This window comes from Rhinolophus sinicus, linkage group LG05, assembly GCF_036562045.2.
Source record: "Rhinolophus sinicus isolate RSC01 linkage group LG05, ASM3656204v1, whole genome shotgun sequence".
NCBI lineage: Eukaryota > Metazoa > Chordata > Mammalia > Chiroptera > Rhinolophidae > Rhinolophus > Rhinolophus sinicus.
Window position 1 is genome coordinate 139025719 of NC_133755.1, and position 18582 is coordinate 139044300.

The window sequence follows — 18582 nt, forward strand, 5'->3', positions numbered from 1 at the left end:
CTGAAACCAGGAAGCTGTACCAAAATGGTATGCGAAGTATTATACATTTTTTATTGTCAAATTTTGTAATTTTGAACACAAATTATTGTGACTATATTGAGATTCATGATTTTATTTCCTTCCTAAAGTTTATAATTATGAATGTTTTAACAGACTTCCATTTATTAACTTCCAAAGAGCAAAATAGTCCTTAACGGACATCTCTGAAAAGTATCATATTTTAAAGATAAAAGATCACTCTAATGATGTAACATTTGCATCTGATTGCTTTCACTGTTGATTTTTAAAATTCTGTTATGTTTTTACAAACATAATGAAAGTTACTAGAACCATTTCTTGGTATCTGCCCCAGGATCCATATAAAATTAAGTCAAATACAGGATCCAGCCCTTAGTCTCTGCCATTCTGGAAATACTCTTTAAGCAGTTCAGCTCCTCTAATAGTAACTACCAACTAGCTCTCTGGCTGAAAATAGCTCTTAGCTAGAGGTCCTTACTAGAAGTGCCTAGAAAGGCAAGCTATCTTCTAACAATCATTTTTGGTTCCTTCCTGTTTTGTGGAAAGACAATGCACAGGTCCACTAACACACTATGAGCAAAGGTGAGACACCTTTCCTCTCAGTAGCTTCAGATATCAATGGGAGAACCTCCATTTGTCCCAATAGTGTCTTACCTTCACATATCCAGAGAACCTTGCAATAAATTTCACAGAAAGTTTTATATGCAGATTGAGTCTGAAATCACCTTGGATCGCTTACTACTAACAATTGTCATGGTGCAGTGCTTTGATGAGTTAATTTCTTCATAATATAAAACCAAAGAAAAATACAATCTAGGTTCCTTCTCAATTACAGTGTACAAGAGAGAAAGTTATCAATTTATAACCAATATTGTATCAGAATTTAAGTTATACAATGAAAGTCTAACAAACACAAAAAATTAGCACACTGTGGTTTTCATTCTTGCATGGTAATGTAAGATTATGCTTTTAAAAATAAATATTATATTAAATAAGTTAGAAGAGGTAACTTACTGGTTTCCCAAATACAATAAAGCAAACAGGTTTAGACAACATAAAATCTTTTTCAGCTTCATCTTCATTAAATATATCCACAAAAGGATGCTCTTCTATCTTCTCTTGAGAAGTCATAATACAAAATACTATAATAAGAAAGAATAAGCGTATTAAAGCACCTAATTTAGCTGGAAAACGTAGTCAGGATAGGGAGTATTAGAATACCCTGTGAATTTACTTAGCCCAGAAGGTATCTCACACCACTAAACGCATAGATTTTGCCAATAATTGCAAATAACTTAAACTCATCTAACAATATTAGATATAGAAAAGAGAAAGGACTATGGAGATAATAATGCTGCAGCTATGGTAAATAAGAGGATATCATAAACAAAGTTATGCAAAATAAATTTGAAAACTTAAACAAAATTGATACATTCCTAGAAAAATCAGCTTCTCAAGAAAAAAAAGAAAACCTGCGCAGTTCTACAACCATTAAGGAAATGGAGTCAAGAACTAAAAATCTTCCCACAAAAAACCAGATGATGTTATTGAAGAGCTCTAGGTCTTACAATTTTACAAAGTCTCTTTCAGAGAAAAGATAAAGTGTAGACTTCCTACATAAATTTCTGCGTCTCATATAACCTCCATACTCAGACCAGAGAAGAGTGTTAAAACCCAAATTATGTGCCAATTTCATTCATCAACAAGATTTAAAAATCCTAATCAAAATATTAGCAAATTGAATCCAGCAATATACAGAAAAGATAACATCATGACCAAGTTGGGTTTTCCTCAGGAATTCAAGGCTGGTTCAGTATGAGAAAATTAATTTATATTAAAATAAATTAAAGGAGAAAAACTATATGATCATCTTAGCGGAAAAATGTAAGAAACAATTCAATACCTTTTAGTGATTAATAGAAGAAAACCTCTTAGCAATTAGGACTAGAACTGCTTTAACCCGATAAAGGATATGAACAAAAGACAAACATTATATTTAATAATTAAATATCCGATATGTTCCTTTTAAGGTCATAACAAGATAAATAAAGAAAACTGTAATTATTCCCTGTTGTCACACAGCAGCCTAGCCAACTGTCCCCCTGTGTCTTTCCTTGAGGAGAGTCTGTGAGACTGTGCCTTTTTGGGACTTTCTTTTATCATGATGTTTACACCTCATGTCTCTCTGTCTGGTCCGCAAAAGATGGTTTGTAGCCAATGACGAGTAAGATTCCCCATGGTGGGGGGACAACTCAAGCAAGGCGGAACCATGTGGGGACCCAATGAGCTGCCTTGGAAGATCTGGGAAGGGGCCTTGCCTCCCCTTGCCCCTGCCTGGGAAAAGCCACTGCTGACTCTGGCTTTCCTCTCTCACCTGATTGTGAGAGAAGTCATGAGAGTGATAAAGATCAGGTCTCTCCGCTTAGCTCAACGGAACAGTTTCAACATGAGAGACTTATCCCCAGGGATGTGCATACCTCACCTAAGTCATCATAGGGCTTTCTGCTCCAGCTGCTAGTGGACAGGGATAATTGGTTTGATTCACTTTTGTGACATGATGGATGAGTCTCACAGACTGTGTAAAAAACAATACTACTTCCTTGTATGATTATCAATAAAAGCCACCAGTCAGTCCGATTCGGGGCTCCAGTCTCTTGGCAGGCTGCAAGACACCTTGGCTCTCTGAGATTTAACTGCATTAAGTCTCTGTTTCTTTCTTTCTTAAATTTTAACCTAACGTTGCCCCTTCTCGTTCCCTCACTGCCCGTGTTGCTCTGGACGTGACAATTCCCAGTTGATACAATTACCTACATAAAAGACTCAATCACAGATAAACTTTAAGAATTAAAAAATAAGAATCCAATTTGCTGGATTCAAAATCATTATATAAAATTCAATTGCATCTCTATACACCAAAAAAAAAACCAGCTAGAAAATGTAACCAGAGATAAATATGACTTACCTTAACAGCAAAAATATAAAATAACCAGGTTTAAATATAACAAAAGATATATAAGCCCTTCATGGAAAAATTACAAAACCTTATAAAAAGACTTCAAAAATGGAACAAAACTATGTCCCAGTAGTCTGGGGCAATGTTCATAGAACAATAAAAATGGATCGAGGGGACATACGCTTCCAGGTAAATGGGCTTAATATACTAATATTATTTTAAGATGTCATAAAACAAGACATAGCAAAAAACATTACTAGTATATTAAAAAGATTTGAAATGAAGACTTCATGAACTAAAGGGCTGAAATTTTAAGTATTTTTAACACCAAAAATAAGTACTACTACTATAAAATGTAGTTCTAAGGGGAAAATGCATCTAAATATTTTAGAGAGATGGTACACTTATTTAAAAATCTCTATTATGTACTAAAACCAGGGCTCTAAGGCCTGGGATGGGGCTTTCGAGGTGGATGTCTAAGTGCCTTAAACCCTCAAATGACCCTGAATGCTCTGCATTACCAGAAATAGGTAATTTCTGGTAACGGAAATAGGTCATTTCGGGAAGATAGCAGCCTCTTCTTGCCTGGCTTGAGGCAGATGCCTCAGAAGACAATGCTTGCCCTCCACAAGACTTGCTTTCATCTTCCCTCATAGCTTCTAGAGAAATAACTGGGGCCAAGTGTCAGCCCAGCCCAACGGGGAGGCACTGGTACAGGAAGAAAGGTATTAGGCACTGAAAGAGCTGAAGGGTCTGGCTATGACGTGTCAGGAGAACGCACCTTGGCGATCCTGAGGGTGCTGGATAGGGGAATGTAGACTGGATAAGTGTTTATTGATACGTGGGCTCTCTCCCAGGACTCATGCTTTTACATCCTGGCTAGGTCACCTGGAGTGGGTCCTAATTCACTTGGTCAAGGGCCTGGAAGGAGCAAGATTGGAAAAGAGGAAAAGAGTTTGGGGGAAGAAGTCATTTACATGGACCTATGAAAGTAGTGTAGAGAACATACTTTAATGTGACCGCTAATGAGTTACACCCTTGTGTAATTCTCTTCCTTTGAGTGCAGGTGGAGTGTCACGCCCATGATCACATTATGTTATATAAGACTCCACCTTAGTAGACTGGAGAGAGATTCCCTGGTTGGCTCTGAAGAAGTAAGTTGCAATGTAGTAAAAGGACCATATGGCATGGAACAGTGGGTGACCTCCAGAAGCTGAGGGCAGCCACTGACCAACAGCTAATAAAAGTGGGACCTCAGTCCTACCACCACAAACAGATGAACTTTGCCAACAATATGAACTTGGAAGTGGAGTCTTTCCTAGTCGGGTCTCCAGATGAAAATGCAGCCCAGCCAACACCTTGATTGCAGCCTTGTGAGACCCTGAACAGAGGACCCAGCTAAGCTATGCCAGGACTGCTGGACATGGAAACTGTGAGAAAATAAATGTGTGTTATTTTAAGCTGCTAAATTTTTGGTTAGTTGTTATGCAGCATAGAAAACACAAGTGGATACAAAATATGTGGATCTTTGTCTCTCACAAAGCATCCATCTCAGAAGAGGCACTCATCAACCAGGCACTCGTCTACAGGATGATTATCCAGTGGATGCCAATCAGTCTTTGTCGTCGGTCACTTCAGTGCCTGCCTAATGGCTCATAAATGCAGTAGGCATGGTCAGGATGGAGGCGATGGAGGCAATGCTATGCATGGGCTCAACGAGGCTTCCTCTCATCAGGCTGATCCAGCTACTACCACCACTGGATGTCCTACCTGTCCACAGCAAAGACTGAGAGGATAAGCCCTCAATACATCCATTCAGTGACAAATTGATTACACAGGACTCCTTCACCTTGGAGAGGGCAACAGGTTACATGTGTTCCTACTAAGGGCTTACCTTCCTTACCTGCAGTGCCTTGGCAAGCACCACTTTCTGAGGGGTTGGAGTTGTCTTATTATCATGGGATCCCATATACTATTGTCTTGGATCAAAGGACCGTCCTCACAGTAAAGGAGAGATGATAAGAGAGATCCACTGATCCTACCGATGCCGGTCAAACTGAATGCTGAAATGGCCTCTTAAAGGTACAGCTAAAGCACCAGTTTGGGATTGTGTGGGATTGAGACACTGTACTTCAAGATGAGGAATATTCTTTAAACCAAGGATTTGGCAGGAGTGGTCCCTCCCACCATCACTCTCAGTGACTGACAGGAGGAATTTATACCACCCTTCCTCACAACTTGAGGTTCTGCTGGACTGGAGGTTCTGATTTTTTACTGAGGAGAGAGATGCTTCTAGCAGGGGACCCACTTAGTTTTTACTCATCCTGAAACTGCTGTTGCCACCTGGTCATGTTTGGTGCCACATGCCCTTAAAGAGTTATTGCACTGGCAGGTGGAGGTAGGGTTGCTGCTACACAGTTGGGGCAGGGAGATGTATGTCTTCAACTTGGGATTCCCTGAGATCCTCTTGATGCTTTCATGTCCAGTAAATGGATAATTGCAGCAACCACAACCTGACAAGGAGATGATAACCAGAGGCTTACACCACTCAGGGATGAAGGCTGGTTACCTTACTAGGAAAATAACTTAGACCAGAAGTGCTGGCCAAGGATAAGGGAAATTTAGAATGGGTGGTAAAGGAGGGAAGTAATGAATTGTCAGTTACAGACCTAGGATTAATTGTGTGGTGGATTCTGTAGCTTGTCTTACTAATCATATTTTGTGAGTCCTTTTCTTTTAGAAATTGGGACCAGACACCACCTTGAAGAATCAGTGATGGATGGTGTGAACTTAATATGGGGGAGGAGTGGATATGAGTGGTGCAAAGGTTGGAACAGAGATCTTATTAGTGCCCTGCCCATATCTACTTGACATACACCTTTTCCATGCATGGCCAGCCCAACTTCCAATTGCTGGCATGTGTGATTCTTTGCCTCTCTCTGGCTGCCAGAACCTATTCTGCCTGAGCACAGGGCAGACTGAAGCTCCAGAGAATTAATGTTCTGCCATTGCAGGTCTCAGCCAATAACTGGTAGGGGTTGGTGAATAAATACCCCACGTCCCTTGCCCCTTAAGAGTAAATAACTGACACATACATCCAAGTATTCCCCCAACGAGTTCAGCCCACAGAGAAATTTGCTTGATAGTATTCCCTTTAGTAGCTTCCTTCCCTTCCCTGTTGTTGTTTGTTAGATTATTGCCCATATAAACCATTGCTCTTCAATTTTTTTTTTTTTCTCAGAATCTGCTTCTGGGTGAACCGAACTAAGACAAGATTCAAATGGAAGTGTTTAATTATAATATAATATAATAATTGAAAACTATATATTGGAAAACTAGAATTCTACAGCTATTTTAAGAATTGTTACCCTATCAACAATCTCCTAACAAGCAGAAGTCCTGGACCAGATGGTTTCACAGGTGAATTTTATAAAACATTCAAAAAAGAATTAATACCTATTCTCCCCAAACTATTCCAAAAAATCCAGAAAGAGGGAAGGCTCCCAAGCACATTTCACGAGGCCACTATTACTCTGATCCCCAAACCAGGCAAAGACAGTACTAAAAAAGAAAACTACAGGCCTATATCCCTAATGAACACAGATGCAAAAATCCTCAACAAAATACTAGCAAATCGGATTCAGCATTACATTAAAAACATCACACATCACGATCAAGTGAGATTCATTCCTGGTATGCAAGGTTGGTTCAATATCCACAAATCAATTAATGTGATATACCACATTAACAACATGAAAAATAAAAATCACATGATCATATCAATAGATGCAGAAAAAGCATTTGATAAAATCCAGCAGTCATTTATGATAAAAACTCTTAGCAAAGTAGGAATAGAAGGATCATATCTCAACATAATGAAGGCCATATATGATATACCCACAGCTAACATCTTATTCAACAGGGAAAGGCTAAAACCTTTCCCCTTAAGATGAGGAACAAGATAAGGTTGCCCACTTTCATCACTTTTATTCAACATAGTTCTAGAAGTTCTAGCCACAGCATATGACAAGAAGAAGAAATAAAAGGCATCCAAATTGGAAAGGAGGAAATAAAAATGTCTTTATATGCAGATAACATGATACTATATAGAGAGGACTCCAAAGACTCCACCAAAAAACTATTAGAACTGACAAACAAATTTTGTAAAGTAGCAATATATAAAATTAATATTCAGAGATCAGTTGCATGTGTATACACCAATAATAAACTACCAGAAGAGGAAAATCAAGAAATTAATCCCATTTACAATTGCTTCAAAAACAATAATTTACCTAGGAATAAATGTAACCAAAGAAGTGAAAGACCTGTACTCAGAAAATTATAAGACATTGAAGAGAGAAATCAAAGAAAATACAAATAAGTGGCAGCACATACCATGTTTATGGAGAGGAAGAATTAATATAGTTAAAAACGTCAACACTACGTAAGGCAATATATAGATTCAATGCAATTCCTATCAAACTACCAGTCACATTTTTCTCAGAAATAGAACACATAATCCTAAAATTTATATGGAAACATAAAAGACCCCGAATAGCCAGGGCAATCTTAAGAACTAGAACAAAGTTGGAGGTATCATGCTACCTGACATCAAATCATACTACAAGGCTATAGTGGTCAAAACAGTGTGGTACTGGCATAAAAACAGACACATAGATCAATGGAACAGAATAGAGAGCCCAGAAATAAATCCATTCCGATATGGTCATTTAATCTATGACAATGGAAGCAAGAATTTACGTTGGGGTAAAGACAGTCTATTTAATAAATGATGCTGGATAAAGTGGACAGACACAGGCAAAAAAATGAAACTGGACCACCTCCTTATGCCATATATGAGAACAAATTCAAAATGGATTAAAGACTTAAATGTAAGACCTGAAACCATAAAACTCCTAGAGGAAAATATAGGGAGTAAATTCACAGACATTATTCTGAGAAATATTTTTACTTGGGCAAGGGAAATAAAAGAAAAAATAAACATGGGATTACATCAAACAAAAGTATTTTCACAGCAAAGGAAACTATCAATAAAACAAAAAGGCAGCCTACTGAATGGGAGAATTATTTGTCAATGATACATCTGATAAGGGGTTAATATCCAAAATTTATGAAACACTCATTCAGCTCAACACCAAAAAAAACGAGCAACCCAATTAAAAAATGGGCAGAGGACATGAAGAGACATTTTTCTAAAGAGAACATACAGGTGGCCAATAGACATACAGAAAAATGCTCAACCTCACTAATCATTAGAGAAATGCAAATAAAAACCACAATGAGATACCACCTCACTCCGGTCAGAATGGCTATCATCAATAAATCAACAAACAACAAGTGCTGGCGAAGTTGTGGAGAAAAGGGAACCCTGGTGCACTGTTGGTGGGATTGCAGATTGGTGCAGCCACTGTGGAAATCAGTATGGAGGTATCTCAAAAAACGAAATGAAACTACCTATGTCCCAGCAATTCCACTCTTAGGTATCTACCTAAAGAAATCCAAGATACTAATTAGAAAAAATATATGCACCCCTATGTTTATTGCAGTGCTATTCACAATAGCCAAGACTTGGAAACAACTGAAATGACTATTGGTAGATGACTGGATTAAGAAACTGTGGTACATTTGTATAATAGAGTATTACTCAGCTATAAAGAATGAAATCTTACCATTTGCAATGATATAGATGGACCTAGAGAACATTATGCTAAGTGAAATAAGTCAGAGAAAGACAAATACCATATCATCTCACTTATATGTGGAATCTAAAGAACTCAATAAATTGAACAAAGTAAACAGAAACAATCTCAGAGATATAGAGGAAAAAGTGACGGTTGCTAGAAGGGAGTGGAGGGGGATGAGGTAGAAGGGGAAGGGATTAGAAAGCACAAATTGGTAACTACAATATGGCCACGGCGATATGAAAGAGAGTTTGGGGAATATAATCAATAATGTAAAGATTTTGTAGGGTGTCAGATGGGCACATGTCTTGTTAGGGAGACCACTTCACGGATAGTGTAGGAGCTTGACAACTGCACTAAACACCTAAAGCTGTAGCTGAATAATATTGTATGTCAAATATATATATATATATGGTCACGGGATATGGAATACAGCATAGGGAATAGAGTCAATGGAATTGTAATAGATATATCGATGTCAGAGAGGCAATAGATTAGGGGAGGGGGGTTACCACTTTGTGAGGGGTGAAATGTCTACTTATTGCATTGTTTTTTACCCCTGAAACTAAAAACACACACAAAAGAATTGTTATCCCAAATAAAAACATTGTGCAAATATTTAACTCATGTTCAGAAGAGCTGGTTTCCATTATGAAATGGAACAGGACTAAATATTTTTCCCAGTTAAAAGACCCAAGTCAATGCAAAATGCCAGAATTGACATGGTCACCTTCCTAGTTCTTAATAAAAGTTGTATTAAATTGTGAAAGAAAATTTAAACCAATTATTTTAAAAGTTTTGTAATTTCTCCATTTTGAATTTACAATATTATCTCTAATATCACATTGTTGTATAATATAATCTCTAATATTACATTTTATGTGTTTACACTATAATTTAATACAAATTTTTAAAATTTCCTCACGTTTTTAGTAGTTGAAAAACTCTCTAGCAGCGGGTTGTGTCCAGTTTACAGGGGGCTCAACTCCTGGGAAACCTAGCACTCTGCCTAGGCTAGATTAGCAGCCACTTCAGTACATTTTATGCTCTCACAGTAGGTGCTCAGTAAATATTTGTGGAATGAAAACAGTCACTGAAAGGGTGATTTTAAAACGTGTAATTTACGCAGATCTCCAAGTTTAGTTATGCAAGAAAAGGAACTGGTCTGGGGTCCCTGCAGGAGGTGGGATTCCCCTCAATCTACCCCAAAATGCCTCCAGGCAGTGGACTATGACCCCTACTTACCTGGTCGTAGCGGACCCCAGCGGACCCCACTGACCAGCGGCAGCCGCCTCTGGGGACTCTCGGATTTGTTGAGCGGTTGCCGAGGCAACCCCTGGCGGTGCGGCGCGCAGGGCCTCTAGGGGTGGGGTGGCAGCGAGGGCGGGGCTTTAAGGGGAGTGGCTTAAAATAAGAAAAAAAATTTATTTTAAATATTCACTTTTTTGTATTCATAATTGTAGTCATGAATACCTAACTTTATATTCATAATTATAATGCAATGCTTTTCACAAATATGGAAGGCGACAGAGAGGGTACGTGCATTGCCCATTTATGTTCACAAACATCAAATGGAAAAAACCTTATTTTAGCGCAGAACTGCCTGACTCCAAAGCCAGTGTTACACTACACTGCACTACACTACCCTCGAGAGTTTACTTGTAGAATTTACAAACGGTTAGCCTCAGGCACAAATACGTGGCAAAGTCCAAAATTTCCAACTTCTGGTGATTTTTTAAAAAATTCCTTGAACCACACACTCTCCGGACGATATGGATTTTGTGACTCGTAAGGGTAAAAGTAGGTTTCCAGGAAAATAAAGGCAGAAGGAGACAGTGAAAAAACAGACCAACTTGGGAATGGATCTGTCTGCAACTCGGAAAAACACTTCAAAACAAGTAATAGAGCTCCAAGTCCCCCTTTCCAAAGAGAAGGACCAAATACATGAGAGACTTAATTAATCCGCTACCTTTCCTCCGCGGTTTTTTTCTCCTGCCCGCACTAAAAATGCCGTCCTTCGCTTCCTTCCTCTTCAGCACGCAGATTCTGGGAACCTCTACCCTAACTCTCTATGGTAAATCCTCCAGCCCCGCCCCCGGGGCGGGGCTTGCCTGGAGGTGGGACGTCGGGATCCGGAAACACCTGAGCTGTTGCGGGTCATCTATATCTTCATCTTTAGGGCCCAGGAATTGTCTGGGGTCTGAGGTGTCTTCTCTCTGGGTCTCCTTGGGCAATCGGAGGCTGCCACAACCTGGGCAGCACCGCCTGGTGCCCTTTCGTGGGGGCCCCCATTTGCTCGGGCCATGCCCACGGCCGCCGCTCCCATCATCAGCTCGGTCCAGAAGCTGGTTCTGTATGAGACCAGAGCTGTGAGTACCCGACGCGGCGGGGTGCGGGCGGGAGGATGGCGGGCGAGTGAATATGAGGCCTTAGGGCAGAGGCAGCATAACCCCCACCCCCATCCTCCAGTTCCCTAATCCCAGTTTTGGGGAATATGTCTGAGGGGGGCTTTGCCCTGCTGTCGCACCCAGGACACTGGTGCTTTCGCATCTACATATTTCCATTTAAAAGCCACGGTTGGCACATGCTGGAAACAGCTGCTTGTGGTATCTCAGAAACTGTTCATGAGGTTCTGTAGGAGTTACTGGACTTTTCTCAACTTTCAGAAAGTTTGTTAGAGTTCTACAGTTCACTAGTTACAGTACAGGCATGGGTATGAAAAGGTGTTTTTGACCTATGAATCGGTAACTTGTCTGTTTTACTACTCCATGGTATACCATCACTGTGATCAATGTTAATTACCAGTAGTTTTATTGCTGAAATGTTTGGTTTTCTTTATTTGAAAGGAAAGAAAAACTTCTTTTGTTTACATGCAGCTGATTTGTTTGGATAAAATTATTTTGCTTTTCAATAGACTTCTTTCCAACACATGTCTTTTGTTTTATTACTTCAAATGGCCATGTAAATAGTTACTAGTCGAATAGCAGATCAGTTTTTATGTTTAGCTTACTAGTTCCCTAAAATTTAGGGAATGGTGTTTATAGAAGTACAGTACATATTTTGTCATTTGTGTGGTTGGAAAATAAAGCATAGCTTTTCTAAATTGGTGTATTAGGCTCTGTTTAAAATTACACGTCATGATAACAAGATTGCATATGCTGGAAGCCTGCGTAATACTCTTTCTTATGCTATGGAGTGTCTTATGAGGCACATTTGGTGGAACTTGGATTGTCTTCATTAGATAGAGGAGTACAAGAAGGTACTTAGCTTAATAGTTGCTCAGTTATAACATGGTCCTAATATCATGTCTGCCTCAGGTCATCATAGTGTAGAAAAATTTTTGACCCTAAATTAATTTTACTAACAACTTCATTTGATGAGACCCAGACCAGAAGATGAAATTATCTACTATACTGTATTTGCAAATATCCAGTTTTTCTCTGAGAAGAGTCATACAGAAATTATCATTCTCACATGAAAGCAAAACCTTCAGCTTTCTGTACAATATGCTGGTAAATGTCCCTAGCTGGAAATATAAACACTACTGAAAACACAGAAATTTCAGCTCTTTAATAAGCTGAGCATTCGTGAGGACTGGCTGAGATGTTCTTTCTAAAGCACAATTCATATAGGGCTCTTCTGCTCAGAAATCTTCAGTGGCCCCCATTTTAAGGAGAGTAAATGCTGAATCCCTTAGTTTGACATATGATTGGTCGTCAACTTGTCTGTCTGATCTTATATCTAGTTTAATATCAATTCAGCAAACATTTATTGAAGATTAACTGTACTTTTATGTGCTTTATTTTGCAGCAAAATTGTATTTCTTTCAGTTCCTTTTCTGCTGTTCTCTCTCCTTGTAATGTCCCACCCCTTCTTCTCCTGTCAAAATCTTGCTAGTCCTCACAGCCCAGATCTGGTACATTGCTTTGAAAAAGGTAGGCTCTCAATAGATGCTGGTGGAGGGGGTTTAAGAGTATCGTGTTCTAGAACTCAGCTGTGACGCCTCAGCCATCTAAGTAGTGGAAACTAAGTCTAGCCAGCTTAGAGATAAAAAGCGAATTTATCACAAGGATGCTGAAGGAGCCGTTGCCTAGAAGAATCATGGAGGAGCCTAACTCTCCAACCTGTGCGAAGACAGAAACACACATCAGGGTCTGAGAACCCTCTCAAGAGCGCTACCAAGGACAGAGCATAGTGCTGACAGAAGGAATCTTACTCATCTATGATTGGGAATCTGCTCCTGGGTGGACAAACCATCGTGGTCAGGAAGGGTCTGGCAGTAATGACTAGTCTATGGAACCATTGCTTTGTTTCAGGGGATGGTTGGGCCAAGGCAACCTCCTGAGCCATGTCTGCTGCATTTAATCTTTGAACTTCAGTTTCTTCATTAGTACAGTAGGTGCATTTTTGACTTAAGCAAAGAAATAAGCAAAAGATTTTTTTGAGTAAGAAGCTCAAAGTTTAAGGGATGTAAGTAATTCAGAAAAAGGCATGAAATTACTGGCAACTAAATCGATCCTAGGAATTAAAAAAAAAAACTAGCAAGTTGTATTAATGAGAATTATCACTAACGCTCACGGAGCACTTGTATGCTAGGCACCAAAAAGCAGTCTACATAGATTTTATTATTCAGTCCTCATAAATCCTCTAAGAGGTAAATGTTGTTCCACTACTACTACTACTATTATTATGTGGTGAAGAAAAAAATGAGGCAAAGAGAGGTTAGGACAGGGTTACTGAGGGGGGTCAGTAACTGCTGTTAGGCATAGTTTGTAACTGGACTGTGACAAATTGTACATAGAAATTGAGTAAATGATTAGAAACTTTTATAGCAGTTTGACAGAGCAATTATATTTCTGAGGCATCAGATAATTTAGAACATTTGGCTTGTGGTTTGTATGTCTTTTTGGTTTTTAGCTTTTTTATTATGGAAATTTTAAGCATATACAAAGTAAACAGAATGAGATAATAAACTCTATATATCCATCACCCAGATTCAAAATTGCCAACATTCTGTCATCTTTTATTATCTCTAACTTGTTCCATTCTCTACCTACCACTTTGCTATATTATTGTTTTCATATATTGCTAGATTCTGTTTGCTAATATTTTGTTAAGGATTCTTACATTTATGTTCATGATATTGGTCTATCATTTTCTTTGACATCTTTGCCTGATTTTGATATCAGGGTAAATCTGGCCTCATAAAATGAGTCAAGAAGTGTTCCTTCTCCTATTTTCTGAAAGTGATTGTATAAGATTTCTATTGTTTCTTTCTTTAAATGTTTGCTAGAATTTACTACGGAAAGCATTTGGGCTTGGAGTTGCTTTGTGGGGCAAATTTTAATAATGAATCAATTTATAGAGCAGATATAGGGCTATGCAGATTTTTCATGGGTCTTGAGTCAGTTCTGATAAATTGTGCTTTTCAAGAAATTTGCCTATTTCATTTTAATTGTTGAATTTATTGTCATCAAGTTATTCCCTTATTAACCTTGGGATGTCTCTAGGATTTGTAGTGAAACTCCTTCTTTCATTTCTGACATTGGTGTTTTGTGTTCTCTCATTTTTTTCTTGATCCATCTTGCTAGGTGTTTATCAATTTTATTATTCTTTTGAAAGAACCAACTTTTGACTTGGTTAATTTTTTCTATTGTTTGTTTTCTATTTAATCAATTTCTGCTCTGAAGCTTATTTTCTTCCTCTTAGGAATTTTAGATTAATCAGTTCATCTTTTCTAGATTCATAAGGTAGACATTTAGATCATTGACTTAATTTTTTTCTTTTCTAATAGAAAACATTTAAAACTATGAATGTAAATAAAAAATAGTCAAAAGACTACAGAGATAGTATTAGGTTGGTACAAAAGTAATTGCGGTTTTCGCAATTATTTTTAACCTTTTAAACGGCAATTACTTTTGCATCAACCTAATATTAATAGCCTGAAAGATGGGTAAAGTAGGATATTCTTACATGCAAAAAAATGTATAGATTAGTTTGCAAAATAAAACACCGGACAAAAAAGAACAAATACATGAATAGGTAATTAGCCAAAAAGAAGTATGAATATGAAAAGATATTCAACTTGCTATTAATGAAGGCAATACAATCAAAATAGATTCCCATTTTTCACCTGTCAGAATGGCAAAGATTGACCCAAGGTCATTGTTGGCAAGTATGTGAAAGAAACGGGCATTCTTGTTTGGGTTTCTGGGAGTGTAGTAATTGGTTATGAAGGAATTAGGGACACATTAAAGAACAAAAGAGACATTGGGCAAGATCAGTGGCTCTTGTCCTGAGTCTGCATTTAGAAGGATAGTTGAGCAAAACTGCTCCTGAGGTGAAGTTTGGGCTGTCATTGTTACCTGTGTTTAGAGGTGAAGTTTGAGGACTATTTGGAGAGGATAGGGAGGTAGGTGGCATGCAGGAAGTGTCGTTGGGGCCTTGTGAAGGGTCTGCTTCCTCCCAAACTTACCTGTTCTCCCTGGCACCCAGCACCTTCATGCTGTCCTTTGGCTCCTGCAGCTCAGCTCTAGCCCTTATCTGCCCTGTGACCCCGGCCCACAGATAAACTAAGACCAGACCCAGCCCTGACATTCATGCAGCCCAGTGCAACTAGGAGTTTCAGCAACCTCAAGTTTTCCTGGGTGAAACTGCAATTTACCTTAGATGATTTACAATGTATAGCTCTTGCTTCATGTGTGATGCCCTAGGGGGTCTTACCATTGCAATAAGTGAACATTTCATAACAAAGAAATGAATGCATAGCAGTTGACTTTAAAATTGGTAGCTGAATAGAAAGAACTGGCAGATTATTGTGTCTGCATGTGTGTTTTGCGGGGGTGACGATGTTAGCATCACCTTTACTCTTACTGGCTCAAAACTGGTTGTATGTATGCAGCTGGGCGAGTAGGTAGTGTGTATTTAATTCCTGCCTTGTTCCAAAAGGATTTAAGGAAGCTTCTCCCTACTTCCCACCCCATCGTATAAAATAGAATAAAGTAAGTAAGAACCACATCATGAGGAATGCAGCTTACTCAATGAGCCTTCATATTAGCCTTGATTTGTGTCATTAGGGAACGGAATTAGGGGTTGGATCAGGGAACGAAATGATATAAAGTAGGAGAGAGAAGCATAGTTGATTTGGCAGGTGTGGTTGGAGGAGTCAAAGTTTCACACTTGTAGCTACAGGGGATTTGAAGCTTCCCCATCAGTAAAGCTCTGCATCTGCAGAGTGGACTTGGAGACATGCCTTTTGACTGTCAGCGACCCATTTCACTTTCTGAGCTGCATTACTGATTGTGGGATTACTGGAAAAAGTGAGGAGGTAGGAGGTCTGTAATACTGTTAGGTAGTGAGAAGTAACTTCACGGTGATCTTTAAAAATAATACCTTTATTCCGAAAGTTCAAGTGAAGTTTAACATTAATTGAAGCTATCAGACAACCTAAAATTTCTTGTCTATCAAGAAGACTGATTTTCTTCCCTCGGATGAAAAGTGAGTGATTAATTAGCCTGTCATTATAAAAGGAGATAATAATGTTAATAGATACCGAATTTCCTGTTAAACGGGTTATCTATTGTATTCCATTTGGAGTGCATGTATATATTTTAGAAACATGTGCATCTTTATATTAAGTCAACCACTGTTAAAGCCACATATTGACATTTTAAGCGTTTTCTTCAATACCGATGCTTAACTTTCGGAAGAGAGCCAGCTCAGGTCATCTTCTGTCTTAATGGGCATTTTAATATAGCTTTTGTTTGGTATCTTAATTCTGCACCCCAACTCCTGCCAAGCCCCCAACCCCCAACACATCTATAAGCACACACAAACGTTTTCCCCTGATTCATGCGCACCTGCGTGTATGTGGGCATTCAGGCAATCCAGCGGACACAAGCCGGGCCTATGGAAATCCTGTACACGCCAATTACTGCTCCTTTTCCTTCTCTGTTGCTTTTGGGCATTTTATTTACCTCTTTTTTCATCTTTACCATTTGAACTTCAGACTGCCCGTACTTGAGATGACCATTCCTTCTTTCTACAAGCCCTAGCTCTTATTAAGTACTTACAATGAATTCAACCTCAACTTTCCCAGGTGTTTAAAATCTCCGTTAGGTACTCTTCTGGGTCTCATCTTCTTGAAGCAATGGCTCGAATCTAGACTGCTTGCTCCTGAGGCTGCCGCAAGCTGCTGTCCTGCCTATGCACCATCATCCTACAGCTGCCCTTGTGATGACTTCCTTATTTTCCCAGACCCTGTGTCTTCCTGTTTCTTGACTTTATTCCCTCATTTTGGTGGAATACCTCTTCCAATTGCTTCATGGGAAAGGATTCATGGACAATAAATTATTTTGAGCCCATGCATGTTTGAAAATGTCCTTATCCTATGCTCATGTTTGATTGATAGGTTTAATGTTAAATTAAAGATTGAAATTAATTTTCCCTTAAAACTTGGAAGGTATTAATTATGTCCCTGGCTTCCACCTTCCAGTGTTGCTACTGAGAATTTCTACTGTTAGTCTAGTGCTTGATCTTTAGTTTCAAGCTTGTATTTTTCCTCTTTAGAAGCTTGTGTTACCTTCTTTTTATCTTGTTTTCTGAAATTTTACATTCCTTCCTCCAGAGATAAGAGATGCCACACATTTTGACACCTTTTGGAAGTTCTGTGGTGTAAGTTGGATTGCTTCTTGACTTTCTCATTGCCAGCGTAGGAGTCAGCTTTCTTGGGCATGCTTTTCAGTTTTAAATAATTTTTTGGCTGCTATCTCCTTCACTTTTCCTTTTGTTCTTGGGGCATAAAACTACTTCATTAGTATATGGATTGTATATAGATAATATGATTATATAGGAGGATGTCCTTGTTTTTAGGAAACACAAGTTGAAGTTTTTAGGGGTGTTGTGTTATGATCCTGCAACTCATTTTTAAATGGTTCAGAAGGAAAAAAGCTTATCTCTACAGAGAGTAAGGGAGTAAACAAATGTAGCAAAATGTTAACAACTGGTGAATCTAGGTGAAAGGTATATGAGTTTTTATTGTATATTCTGTTCATCTTACTGTAGGTTGGAAAATTTTTCAAAATAAGAAAATATAAAAATATCAGCAGTGGAGAAGAATTTAAGGAAAAGATATTTCAGGACAATTTTTAAGCCTCCAAATGCTGAAGTCCATTTTGAAGCAAATGGGTTGTAATATAACAAAGTCTAAGGATATACATACATAGTTATATAGAGTTGATATATTTAATAGGAAGGAAATTAAACCGAGTAGAAATAAGGGCTTTCTGGAAGTTACTATCTCTTAAAAATTTGGTGTGAAAGTCGATGGTCAACTGCCCACCAGAGGGCAGTGCAGGAGAGTGATTCTGTCCGGAGCACGCCAGCTGAGGGCTGTGGTTTTCTTTCCCACATAACTGGCTTCATATGAAGTCGCTCTTCTCTGCACAAAACATTTTTAGGATTCTTAGACTACTTTAGAAGAGAGAAAATATAGGTATATATACTACTTTCTGTTTCTTTCTCCCCACTCAGATCCGCTTCAAAATTCTGTGGATTTTAGCTTTGGCTCCCCTGCTTACTAGAGGCTTTGGAGGGGTCTGGAAATGGCAGGTGTAAGTCTGCCCTCTTATGTATCTGCTCCAAGGGCCGGCAGTGCATTTGCCCACTAACCGCTCAAATCTCAGGAAGTGTGTGTGTGTGTGTGTGTGTGTGTGTGTGTGTGTGTATTTTTTACGAACTGCCAAATCATAGTCATATTGCAATTAATCTTCAGAGTTCCTAGGATCTATTAAAATTCTAGGAATTTCATTCCGGGATTTTACCTCCCGTAAAGCTGTGATGTTCTTCCTTACTGAGTGGTTGACCAAAAGAGCCGTCTTTCTGTGTGCTTACCCAAAAACTATGGGTTCG

The 18582-nt window shown here is 38.7% G+C and overlaps 2 protein-coding genes across 13 annotated transcripts in view; one reads left to right on the plus strand and one right to left on the minus strand.

Moving 5' to 3' along the window:
* AK9 (adenylate kinase 9) overlaps window positions 1-10722 on the minus strand; it is a 109866-nt gene extending 99144 nt beyond the window's left edge. For 11 of the 12 annotated variants that reach the window (XM_074333409.1, XM_074333410.1, XM_074333407.1 and 8 more), the window contains exons 1-2: window positions 9919-10074; window positions 1033-1160 (exon numbers count right to left, since the gene is read on the minus strand). In XM_074333409.1, the coding sequence (XP_074189510.1) occupies window positions 1033-1149 (117 nt within the window). In that variant the 5' untranslated portion in view covers window positions 1150-1160; window positions 9919-10074. Of the gene's footprint in view, window positions 1-1032; window positions 1161-9918; window positions 10075-10642 lie in introns of those variants that run through there. The other variant, XM_074333408.1, reaches the window with a different exon arrangement.
* A 65-nt stretch (window positions 10723-10787) lies between these two features.
* The window catches only part of FIG4 (FIG4 phosphoinositide 5-phosphatase), a 103482-nt gene continuing 95687 nt past the window's right edge, over window positions 10788-18582 (plus strand). Inside the window, exon 1 of the mRNA XM_019735020.2 lies at window positions 10788-11042. Coding sequence (XP_019590579.2) covers window positions 10977-11042 — 66 coding nt within the window. The 5' untranslated portion in view covers window positions 10788-10976. The remainder of the gene's footprint in view (window positions 11043-18582) is intronic.